The 12,422-nt window shown below is 47.9% G+C and overlaps 1 protein-coding gene across 1 annotated transcript in view; it reads left to right on the top strand.

The window, feature by feature from the left end:
- The first annotated feature begins 91 nt into the window (after positions 1-91).
- Galns (galactosamine (N-acetyl)-6-sulfatase) overlaps positions 92-12,422 on the top strand; it is a 34,211-nt gene continuing 21,880 nt past the window's right edge. Inside the window, exons 1-5 of the mRNA XM_055620737.1 lie at positions 92-299; positions 6,505-6,628; positions 7,545-7,619; positions 8,281-8,383; positions 11,366-11,509. Of these exons, the coding sequence (XP_055476712.1) occupies positions 180-299; positions 6,505-6,628; positions 7,545-7,619; positions 8,281-8,383; positions 11,366-11,509 (566 nt within the window). The 5' untranslated portion in view covers positions 92-179. The remainder of the gene's footprint in view (positions 300-6,504; positions 6,629-7,544; positions 7,620-8,280; positions 8,384-11,365; positions 11,510-12,422) is intronic.

The raw sequence follows: 12,422 nt of genomic DNA, 5'->3' as shown, positions 1-12,422 counted from the left end.
TAAGGCGGAGTCCACTCTTCCTGTCAGTCAGGCGGCCTACGCCCCGCCTCTCCCTCTTCTTTTCTCCCCGCCGCCCTGTCCCTCCTCTCATTCAGGCACTCGGGCGCGCTCTGCAGTCCAAGAGGAGCCGACGCCGGCCTGGGACTGGATCTAGGCTCCGCAGCGGGAGCTTGGTTGTCATGGCGGCATATGCCACAGCGACCAGGGGTCGGCAGCTGCTGCTGGTACTGAGTGCTCTAGGACTCTTGGCCGCAGGTGCTCCACAGCCCCCCAACATCGTGCTGCTGCTCATGGACGATGTAAGTGGGGCCGAGCGGCGGGGGAAGGGAAGGCACGGAAGATACAGGGCGGCCACGCAGCGAGTAGGCGGTGACACGAGGGAGGCCCAGACCCCGGTGTCACATCTGTCTCTTAACAGTTTCCGCAGTGGGGGGTTGGTGTTCAGGGAGGCCCTTCTCCCTCTATTCTCTCCACCCGGGGTTGGGAGGCTGCCACCCCCTTCCCACATTCGGTGGTCCTGCCTCGGTGCCCATCTCTAGCCTCGGTCTCTGGAGAACTCTGACCAAAGTCAGGCATGGAAGAGCTGAAAGGTAATAATGTCATCTGAGGAGCAGGTGGGCAGCCTGTGGTCATCTATGAACTCATCCCAGATCTGCCTCAGGGTCCCTGTCTGTGGAATGTGTCTCCCTGAAGTGACATGAAAGCTAAGAAGTCACATGGAACACTTAGTCAGACAGAACTATCCAAACTGGACTGGACCCTGTCTTCCTCTGAGCCTCAGCCTCCTGGCACCCCCACCCCACCCCAGACACTACAGAATGGCACCTGTCAGCTACTGTTAGAACCAGAGTCACATGCAGTTCAGGAAGATTTGGAACAATCGTGGGCACCGCAGAGCCTAATGGCCAACCCAGCCCTCTGCAGGGACTTCAGACCTGTGTTAACCCACACTTCTCAAAGTGGTGCCCATCAGAAGAGAGAGGTGCTATGTACTTAAAATACGTTAGAGTTTAGAGACTTAGTAGGAGAAAAAGGAAGCAAACTCCCCACTTGATCATTAATCATTAGGTTAGTCATTCTTTATTATAAAGAAAAATATATACCTAAAAGTCCTTTCTTAAATCCCACCACCCAAGAAGCCACTGAAGAAAACCCTTTCCAGCTTCCCATTCTGTTCACACTCTGGATGCCCCGCTGCTCTGGCTTTTGTCCTGGTGGCTGATAACAGGCTTTACACAGTTATGAGCAACCTTGAAGTTATGTATCATACACATAGTGCCTTTCAGAATTATGTTCTTTTAGAGCCAACTTGCACTGGCTTGGTTTGTTGGTTTGATCCAGAAGTACTGACTGCAGATGCTTGTCTGTCAGTTTTCTGCTCCTCTCCTTTCCAAATGACAGCCTGTGAGGAGAGGTCTTCTCTGACACTCTATTATACCCCTGAAGAGTGTTGGAATAATAGACTTTGGATAATTGAGTTAATAAGTAAGTGTACTGTTAGCCTTCCTTTGTTTGCTTGCTTGGTTTTTGAGACATGGTCTTGCTGTGTAGTTGTTGGCTGGCCTGAAACTCAAGGCAATCATCCTGCCCTAGCCTCCCAAGTGCTGGGATTACAGCTAGAAGCCTAATTACTTTTCTAATGCGACAACTAGACAATAATAAACTTACACGTCAGTCTCACAGTGCATTTCCATCGGGCAGCCCCAGATAAGTACAGAGGTTTTGGATAATGGGATGTGACTAGCAATACATCAGTTTACCTGAAGGTGGTTGACAAAGACCCTCCACCACCTACCTCCTGGGTACCCTGGGGCTGTGGCAGGAGGACCAGGGATTCTTTGAAGCTGAATCCCAGGACATTCTTCAAAACTTGTGTCTTGTAATGTAGAGACTTATAATACAAATAACTGAAAAAATAACTGAATTAACAAAACCGGGAATCTGGCTTTACCAACTAGACAACTAGGTTATTCTAGCTTAAAGCAGGTAGATTCCAGACTTCCTCTTTCATAAGACTCTTATCTGTAAGCTGGCCCCATGACAACCCCATGACAGCCCTAGGTAACTCCCAGCTCACCTACTGACTGTCAGCAATCATAGTGGGACAATGATTTTTGCTGACTTGGACCCACTTCTAAGCCAAGCATAAGGGGAGAAGAAGATGCTGGACGGTCCAACAAGGAAGCTGAGCCCACCTCTGGAAAGGATTCACAGGGTTGGGAGGGCTCCTGGGTTTATACTTGACCTTCTCCAGAGTGCCTTTGCCAAAAGAGGCAGTGATACCAGAAAGTAAGAAAAGTCCTGAGGTGCCCCCTAGGTAGGAGATAAGAATGTACAGCCTCAATAGTCCAGCAGCCTCATACCAGTCCCTTCTCCTCTGCAAACCCCTCCCTTTGGCCCTCTATAGCTGCCTTTGCCAGACTGATCATGGCTGAATCTGCAATAGGTACTTATGTGTGTCTGACTTACCTAAGATGATATGATATAGATTTTTCTTTTATTTTTATTTTTTCTTTTTGTTTATTTGTTTGTTTGTTTTCAAGACAGGGTTTCTCTGTGTAGCCTTAGCTGTTCTGGATTTGCTTTTGCTAACTTCATTGTGAGATCACTTGAACTCACAATGATCCGCCTGCCTCTGCCTCCTTGAGTGCTGGGATTAAAGGCTTTTTCTTTTTCTGCTTCTTTATGTGAGCTCTTCCTGGATTCTACTTCTGTCTCCTAAAAATATCTTCTTGTCTCAGCTCAGCTTCTCCTAGACCCTACTTTTCTTTTTGTTTTGTTTTTTCGAGACAGGGTTTCTCTGTGTAGCCCTGGCTGTCCTGGACTCACTTTGTAGACCAGCCTGGCCTCAAACTGACAGAGATCCAGCATGGCCTCCATCTGACAGAGATCTGCCTCCTCCTGCCTCCTGAGCACTGGGATTAAAGGCTTGAACCCGACTTTTCTACTCCTCGGTCTCCTGGGCCCTACCCTTCTTCTCTAATTCTATCCTTTCCAGTAGCTCAGCCAGCCTTTCTTCTCTTTTTTGATTCCCAAACTTCTCTAATTCCACCTGCATTTTTTCCAGTAGCTTAACTAGTCTTCCGTTTTTTGATTCCCAAGCTTTTCTAACTCTACCCACATTTTTTCTAGTTGTTCAGCCAGTGTTTTATAAACAAAATAGCCCAAAATGAGGAAAAATACCCTGTCAGCTTTTTGAAACAAAGTATCCATCCCTCTTTTCCTGCCTTTTACTCTACAGTACTTGAAATTAAGTTTCCATCTGTCTAGCCACATTGGTGGCCACTTGTCTTTTAATGTTTCTTTTTCTACAAATAGCCTGTCCCAGTTGGGTACCAAGTGTATTTTATTTTTTTCTTTAGCTACTTTGTGTGGGTCCTATGTGGGTTCTTCTTAGAAGATAATCCTAATCTCTGGCTTAAGTCTTCTCCTGGATCAACTACATTCTCTTATTTTCATTCTACTCGATATCTTCTCTTCTGTAGCCCTTTGCAATCTTCTTTCTTCCTCCATCAACTGTCTTCTCTGACCCTGCTCCAATCCTATTCCTCCATCTCTCCTCCTGGACCCTACTCTTCGGTCAGCTGGACTCAACACCCCTTTCTCAGCCTCTGCTGTTTTTTTATTATTATTATTATTAATCTCTCCTATACTGGGAAGTCCAAGAGGCAACTGACACTAAAGTTCATAAGGTCAAACAGCTAAGCATTCCCAAAGAGTCAGTTGACTAACCATTAGAGAGCCTTTAAAGGGCCAGGCACATAAAACAAAAAACACACTACAACTCCCAGCTCCAGGCTTGGTGCTATCTGACTGGGTAAGATTGTCTCTCACTTAAATTCTTCAAGGACTGTCACTGACTTTGGATTGCTCTAGTCATTTCATGAGTGTCCCGGGGGCCATGTTCTAGATTAGCCCCTTTCCCTGAGAGGCTGCCATTATAGAATAGGGGTTGGCTTCCCAAAACTAGCATATTGAACCATACAAGACCTGCCAGTCACATTGACTTGCAAAAGACTCCACACCCACTCCTGTCCCAAGTATTACAGACAGCATACGAGGCTGGTTTGTGCAAAACTACAGCATAATTACAGTGTATTTGCAGTTCCTTAACCCCTCACAACTCACATTGCAAGCCGTGCCTTGCAGCATGGTATGTGACTGGTTATACCTCAAGGCATACTCAGATTCGCCTGCCTCTGCCTCAGAAGTACTGGGACTAAAGGCATGTGCACCACTGCCCTTGTTCTTAATGAAATGAAATTCACAGACTACCTCTCTCACACTGTGGGTTGCATAGGTTGATTCCTAACTCTTGGTAACTGAAGAGTGGAAGGCAGCATGTTTATCTTCACAGAAACAGCTGAAACGGTAAGGAATAGGTTAAACAAGGAGCAGTCGCCTGCAGCTGGACTGCTGACCTCAGGGTGATTATTGTGAGATGTTGCCTTCAGTGGCACCGGGACCTGGGTATCCCCACCCTGTAAAGAGTGGTTTCCTGCACCTAAGCTGTGTTTTATAGGTATCTTGATTTATGTAGAATACCACCTCCCCTTTTCACCATGATCTTGCTCTGAATTCTCCTTGGCTTCTCAGCCTTTGTGATCTCTATGGAAAGAATTTAAACAACACATAGCATAGAGTAAGAGATAGGTAGAGTTTATTATAAACCTTTAAACTGCTGTTCTCAAGGGTGAAAGTAGACAGTGGCCAACAGGGACCATTGTAGAGCAGAACGCACGCAAAGAATGAGAGTGGACAATGACCAAAAAGGATCACTGCAGAGCAAAATACTCATGGTCATAGGTATGGGCTGAAAGTATGGGCAGGTTCATTGGCCTAGTGCCTAGGATGGCTTTCCACACAACCCTCCAAACATGAGGAGCTGAGCAGAACAGAGAAGAACAGAAGAACAGAAGAACAGACAAACACAACCCAAGTTAAAGTAAGTTTTAGTTTAAGCCAGAAGGTGGTGACACATCTTTAGTCTCAGCACTCAGGAGCACAGGCAGGCAGATCTCTTGAGTCTAGCCAGCCAGCCTAGTCTTCAGAGCAAGTTCCAGGACAACCAGGGCTACAAAGAAAAACCTTGTCTCAAAAAAAAAAAAAAAAAGGGTGGGGGGGGAAGAAAGAGGAAAGAAAAAAAATCTCCATTCCAACTGGATAGCACTCTTCTAGCCATACCTGTAGCCACATTCAGTAGGATAGCCATTAATTTCACCCAACACAAGAATCATACACTTATTTAAAACATATTTTTGTGATTTTTTTAAAAACTGATTGCCAGTAGAAGACAGCATATCACAGTGACAAAAATTGTTCATACCTAGATATATTCATGTCATGACTCCACCCAGGGTCATAAATACAACTCTGATCACTTTCTAGGAACCAGTGATCAGTTCCACAATTCTAGGTTTTGGTTTTGCAAGTTGATTATGAGGCGGGGATCCATCCCCAGTAACTTCCAAGCCTGCTAATATCTAAGTAGTTACCTAATACCCCTGTGCATCTGTCGTCTTGGTGTGTGCCAAGTACTATGTGCCTTTATGACCAACCCAAAGTGAGAACTTTAGATACTATGCCCCTCCCAAGCTCCCTGGTTGACTCCACCCACAAGTATTATCACAACTTGACCTTGGGGGAAGCAGGCTTGTAGCATACAGCCATGGGGGCAGGACTCTGGAAGCTGCCTGGTCTAGAGCTCCTAACACCACTTTGCATCCTCACCCTGGTCTGGTGTCACTGCTTGCTATCTCTTCACTGTGGTGAACCATAGCTGGGAGCTGACTGCATGTCGTTCCTCCAGCGAAAGTTTTCCACCATTGGTCCAAAGCACAGTTGACATTATCACAGAGAGTAAGTTTATTCTAAGCCAAATCTGAGTGATCATGGCCTGGAAACATGGGTTTGGGTTTCACCAAATAACTTTCCAATATGGAGAAAAATAAGCTCATGCTCATGGGCTCCAGGTGTTCATGAATTTGGAGAAATACAGTTCCAATCAGCCAGTATCAACTTGTTCATCCATCATCTGGGGGCTGCTTGGACTGGCTCTAGCCCTTATTGTTCAGAATCAAACTTCCAGGGATGCTCATGCGGTCTTGGTGCATGAGTTTCAGTTCTGTGAGGTACACTGACCCAGGCTGCCGGGCCATGCGGCTCTTGGCTTAGCTTTCAGGGGAACTTCACCACTTACTTTTGAAATGTAAATTTGCATAACAGCTTTATTTTTTGAAAATAGATGTGTATTCTTAGACACTGAGACTCTAGAAGCACACCGAGGTTGATGTCAGCTGGGGAGGAAGGCAAACACAGATTCCATTCCTGACCAGTGGTCAAACTGACATAAAGGTGGGAGCCAATGTAGTCTGAGTAAGCCCTGAAGCAGCTCATGGCAGCTGCCAGGGTTTGAGTGAGCTATGCAGCTCTTCCCTGTTCAAAAAAAAAGAAGAACCATTTGTTGAAAGGGTTAATTCCTCATCTCTTTGATCTTCCCTGCAGATGGGGTGGGGTGACCTGGGTGTGTATGGAGAACCCTCCAGAGAGACCCCAAATTTGGACCAGATGGCTGCAGAAGGGATGCTTTTCCCAAACTTCTATTCTGCCAACCCTTTGTGCTCACCATGTAAGTTGCTGCTGCCCCACCCCCATCCCACTCTTGGGACCCAGGCAGCCAGCAGAGTCTGGCATGTCTGCCCCTCCAGCCTACTCTAGGTAGAACAGCCTTTTCTCAGGTGTCAGGAAGGCTGTAGGTCTAGTGAGGCCTTTGTTGCTGATAATACTGACCCCTGACTCTGAGCCTTCTGTTTGAAGCTTACTAAAACCCTTTAAGGGTAATAACCCACCCTAGTTTCTATTATCTGCTTCCCAGCAAGCCCAGATCCCTCTGCCCTAGGGGAAGGTTGATGTCTGTTTTCCAGAACTGCCACACTGTCCTCAGAGTATTGTCTGTACTTGCTGGTCATAGGACATGGATATGGTGGGGAGGCAGTCATGTCCTCTTCCCAAAGAATGTTGCTCCTACATTTGTGCTTAGAGAAGTTTTGACTTTAAGGAAGAACAGTAGATGCAGTGAGGAGTCAGTAGAGGGCAGGCCGTGTGGCCTACAGTCTTGTAGCCATTCTAGGGTCTAGAGAACTGAGCACAGGAACAGAGCTGAGTAGCAGAGCTCAGCTATATAAACCTCCATCCATCAGCATTGTGCCGTCATCTCCCAGTGCCTGACTTCTGCAATGCAGAGGCTGGAGGGGGTTGAAACACAATAGCAGGGCAATGATGGCACATGCCTGTAATCCCAGCACTCAGGAGACAGAGGCAGCCAGATCTCTAAGTTCAAGGCTAACCTGGTCTACAGAGTGAGTTCCAGGACAGCCAGGGCTACACAGAGAAACAAACAGAAAACAAGAAACACAGCAGTTGAGTGTCAACCTGATGCATTCATGACAGACATGTCTCAGGAACAGTGCATGCGGGAGGCACTGCAGAGCTGCCTGAGGGTCCTACTGGATTTGTTCAGAGCCTGTTTTTATCTTTCCATGTAGCCAGGGCAGCCCTGCTCACAGGACGGCTTCCCATCCGCAACGGCTTCTACACAACCAACGCGCATGCGAGGAATGGTACGTTCCCCACTGCCCCTTGGTCCTGTAGCTACCTCTGTCTAAACTAGGGAAAGCTGGTGTCCAAGGCCTCAGTGTGAGAGGTTCGGGGCCTGGAAGGGTAAATAAAGACAACCTAAGGCAGAGCTAAGTAACACAGTGCAGATCCCATGTCACAGGCTTCCTCCCTCAGTTGGCCCAGTGAGAACCAAGCGAGTGCTGAGGCACACAGCTTCCTCCTACCACTCTTGGCCTGTCCCTGGGGCACTGCCTGGCATGACTCCTGTTCCACTGGGAAAGCTATGGGGTTTCAGGTCAGAGCGGGGAATGTTCTAGAAACAAGCTCAAGAGCTTGGATGGGGCCTCTAGGGACAGGGTGCCAGATGAGATGGGATTTCAAGTGGCCTTGAAGAAAAGGCCAAGATCATGGAAAGAACCAAGATCATGGCCTGTGAGGAACAGCATGGTGTCAACTGGCAAACCAGGCTGGAGAGGTGAGAGACATGTCTGGTGGAGACACCATGACACTATCTCCACAGTGTTGGTGCTAACTTGGAGGGCACTTAGGAACATCTTAATAGGTGTCCATACCCTGACTACAGTTCTGCCTGTCCACCTTGATGGGGTGGTGTGTGTATCCGTTACAGAGATGGATGCTCCTGATGCAGTATTGTTCTTCCAGCTTACACACCTCAGGAGATCATGGGCGGCATCCCCAACTCAGAACACCTCCTGCCTGAGCTCCTGAAGAAGGCAGGCTATACCAACAAGATCGTGGGCAAGTGGTGAGTCCTAGACCTACCTCTGAGCGGGGCTTTTCAGCTGAGAACCTCTTGGCAGGAGCAGAAACAGGATTCCAGGTCCATTTAGATTTTTGTAGGAAATTTTTGTTTTCTGAGGCAAGGTCTCACTATGATAGCTCAGGATGATTTGGGGTCCATGATCCTTTGCCTCAGCCTTCCACATGCTGAGACTGTAGTCATGCACTATCTGTGCTCTCTGTGGGGAGCTTTTAAGAACTTGTTGTTTGGGGCTGGAGGGATGCCTCAGCAGTTAAGAGCACTGGCTGCTCTTCCAGAGGTGCTGAGTTCAATTCCCAGCAACTACATGGTGGCTCACAACCATCTATAATGGATTCTGATGCTCTGTTCTGCCATGCACGTGTACATGCACCTAAAGCTCTCATATACATAAATAAATATATATATATTTTAAAAAGAACTTGGTGTTTCAGGCACACAAATAGTACACAGATGTGCATGCAGGTAAAACATCTATGTGTATAAAATAAAAAATAAAGACATCTTTTAAAAAAATAAATTAAAAAAAAAAACCTGGTGTTTAAAGTCAGGAACTCAATGAGTGTGGTGACACACACCTTTAATCCCAATATTCGGGAGGCAGAAGCAGGCAGGTCTCTGTGAGTTTGGTGCCATCCTGATCTACATAGCAATCTCCAGGCCAGACAAAGCTACACAGTGAGACCCTATTACAGACAGCATAAGAGGCACCTCCTCACCTTCCCAGACCCCAAGCAGCTGGCAAGGAAGTCCAGGAAACCATGGCAGAGGCGGACAAGAAAGAGCAAAGAGCTGGAGGCCCCACCGTAACCACAGAGGCCTGCGTCTTGCCTAACAGTCCTCCCACATCTACAATTCCTCCTGTCAGTGTCTGAAGGGGCCAGAGCTGAATAGGAAGCAAGTTTCTTCAGAGCTGCTCATCTTCCTGCATGACTTCTGCTAGGAGAAAGGTGACCAAGAACAGCAGCTCTGATAGGCTGTGAAAGAGGCACAGTGAGCAGAGGCCAGTGGAGGGAACAGGTTCTCAAAGGATGGCAGCGGATCTTCAGTTGATCTTCTATGAGCAGAGTCTAGTCCAGTGCTGTCAGCTGCAGCAGGACTGCTCCACGTCCTGGGCACAGACCTCAGTACTGAGGGTCTGGAGCTCATCTTCCTGGCCAAGTCCTACGTGGACAGAGCCTGGATTCCTGCAGGTAGACTGCATAATGTGCCGGCAGCCAAATGTGGGCGAGTGAGGCTCAACACAGATCTCAGGAGACCGCCAGCCTACTCTCCAGGCCTGCTCACCTGTTGGCTAGCACCAAGTCCTAACCGCTGTTAGGACCAAGTGCATAGACCTACAGATGTGTTGGGCAGGACACTGGTCATGCTTCTCCTACACACAGGCTTTAGGATACTGGACATGGACATGAGGGTCCTCCCATCTGCCCTTCGATATCTGGAAAGGACAAGTATCTTGCAGCGGGCTTGAGAGTATGTTGATCAAGGAGGATGTAGAGCAGGCTGCTACTTAAAGATCTGAGATGTCACTGTACCATAGTGCTGCACTGGCCCTCAAAGGGTTAACATAGATTGAAGGTCAGAGAATAGCTCTAAGGGTTCACTGTGCACAGACATCAGGCAGAGCAAGCGCTGTAGAGGCAACTATGCTCTGCCAACCTCCCCTGCAAGTAAGAAAACTGAGTCCTAGACAGGCATTCTTCTTTGCAGAGCAGGTAGAGTAGTTGCTGACCAGCCAGTTCCTCCCCCAAGACTTCTCCTGCCTCTTAACCCCACCTATGGAATGAGTACATGGTGATCTTGAATCTGCACACTCGGTGCCTAGAGCCTCCCTGAAGCCCTTCCATCTATGACAGCGTATCCCAGGTCCAGCTGGGAAAAGGACATTCCACCTGAGGGGTGCTGTGTTAAAGCTGTGCCTAAAAAGGGCCTTCTGCAGGTGTGTGTACAATACAGATAAACAGTTCTGTGTCCCAGGCTAGATGGTAATGCCTCACACAGCATAGTTTGTAGTCAGTGGCAGCCTAACGTGCTCTGGTAAGCAGGTGGAAGCTGGAGTCCCCGGGAAGGACAGGCGCCACTTCAGGACTATCACAGGGCTGCTGACCCACTTATGCGAGTGATTGAAGTAGGGATAGACCTCTCAGCAGCCTTCTTGTGGCTACTACCAGATGGAGGGAATACAATTAAGTGTCCTTGAAAGAACAGGAGGCAGGATAGGAAGCATGGGGTAATACATGGCTGGCATGGGGTGTTTTATTTACTCCACTATCAGTTCATGCCCTGAGCTCTGAGGATAAGGGTATAGCCCTAAGCTACATCTTCCCACCCAGCCACCTTTCTTGTGATTTCCCCTTAGTTGGGGGAATGCTCTGACTTTTGTGTTAGGAGATGGAGCAGTGACCTGCGTGTAGAAACCCAAGGAAGAAACACAGACCTTAGAGTTTCCCTAAGGGGAAATAAAGGCAGGAGGAAGCTACTGGAGATAGCTGAAATGAGCATTTGAGTCTAGCTTGTATCAAGGCATCTGGGAGATTTTTCTCCATGTACCATCCTTCAGGGTTTCTTTCTAGAATCCTCAGGGACTTCTAAACCTGCTTTTGTGTCTCATTGTGCCCAGGTGCCATTCGCTGTGCTGAGACACCCTCAGCTGTGCCCAGAAGCCCTTGGCTATGTCAGGACACTCTCTGCTCTGCCGATATGCCCTCAGTTATGCTTAGATGCCCTTGGATATGCCTGGAGCTCTGGATGCTAACATTATCTGGGGAGGGCGGATGGTTTCCTGTGCTCCCTCTTCGAGTGAGGTCTTAACCTTTTGTATTTCGGTGTGTCCAGACCATGGGGTGCTGGGCTGCTGGCAGGCTGCTTATAGGGTTAATAATTGTGATGGTGATGGATTGTTGCTGATCAGAACATTGGAGTGTCCCCAGTGAGGGGTCTCTGAAGTGTCTTGGTTCCTGTTTCTAGGCATCTGGGTCACAGACCCCAGTTCCACCCCCTGAAACATGGATTTGATGAGTGGTTTGGATCCCCCAACTGTCACTTTGGACCTTACGACAACAAGGTCAAGCCCAACATCCCTGTGTACAGGGACTGGGAGATGGTCGGCAGGTAACAGACAGACCTCCTTCCCTTCCCTCCTGCCCCATTCCTGTGGCCTCCACTCCTGTCCTTTGCTTCTGGTGCTTGCCAAGGAACAGGGCTGGTGTTCTTGAACGACCAGCTAACATCTGGGATCCTATGTGCTGAGAATGAGAGCTGTTTCTTAGTTTTGCCCAGGACCTCATAAGACTCACCTGAGGCCATTTCTAACCTTTTCATAGTCATATTTTCCTTTTAGACTCAAAGGTCCCCTGCATCCAATGTGTGCTCATAGGTTTGTGTTTTGAGGGGTTTAGGACCGGTGTACCCTCTTGGTGAGTAATGGTCATCTTCAGGCACTGAGTTGGCCTATTAGCTGAACACAGAGAGGAGACTGTGGGGCCAAGTTGTGAGAGCCACTCCAGGGACTGCCCACTGTTACCATGAAAAGAGATTGCTCTGGAGAGGAGCCTACCTGGTCAGGCCTCAGAGGGAGACCTCCAACCTGTAGCTCTGGGGTCAAGGACCTAACTCATCTTTCTTGAATTGCTTAGTTTTTCTTTTCCTTCCTCCTTTGTTCTTTGGGTGGAAGTTCTTATATCAGCAGGTCTAAAAGCTGAGCCAAGCATTGCTCTCTTAAAAAATTAGTTCTTTCTATCATCAGGGGCCCGTGGTGTACCCAGTGACAGTTAATCTTTCAGCAGGCTGTAGGACAGCTTTACCTCTCAGAAAGAAGCCTCTGGAGCTTGGAGGATGGCTCAGTTGATAAAGTGGTGGCTTCTCAAAGGCAAGGACCTTAGTCAAGTCTTTGGTGCTGGTTATGTAAAAAGCTGAGCAGGAAAAAAGAGAGAGAGAGAGAAAAGGAAGGAAGAAAGGAAGGAAGGAACGAACGAAAAAAAGAAAGAAAGAAAGAAAGAAAGAAAGAAAGAAAGAAAGAAAGAAA

This window comes from Psammomys obesus, unplaced genomic scaffold, assembly GCF_907164565.1.
Source record: "Psammomys obesus unplaced genomic scaffold, mPsaObe1.curated_primary_1811, whole genome shotgun sequence".
NCBI lineage: Eukaryota > Metazoa > Chordata > Mammalia > Rodentia > Muridae > Psammomys > Psammomys obesus.
Note: the sequence above shows the minus strand (reverse complement) of the source record. Positions and strands in the feature narration are given on the sequence as shown.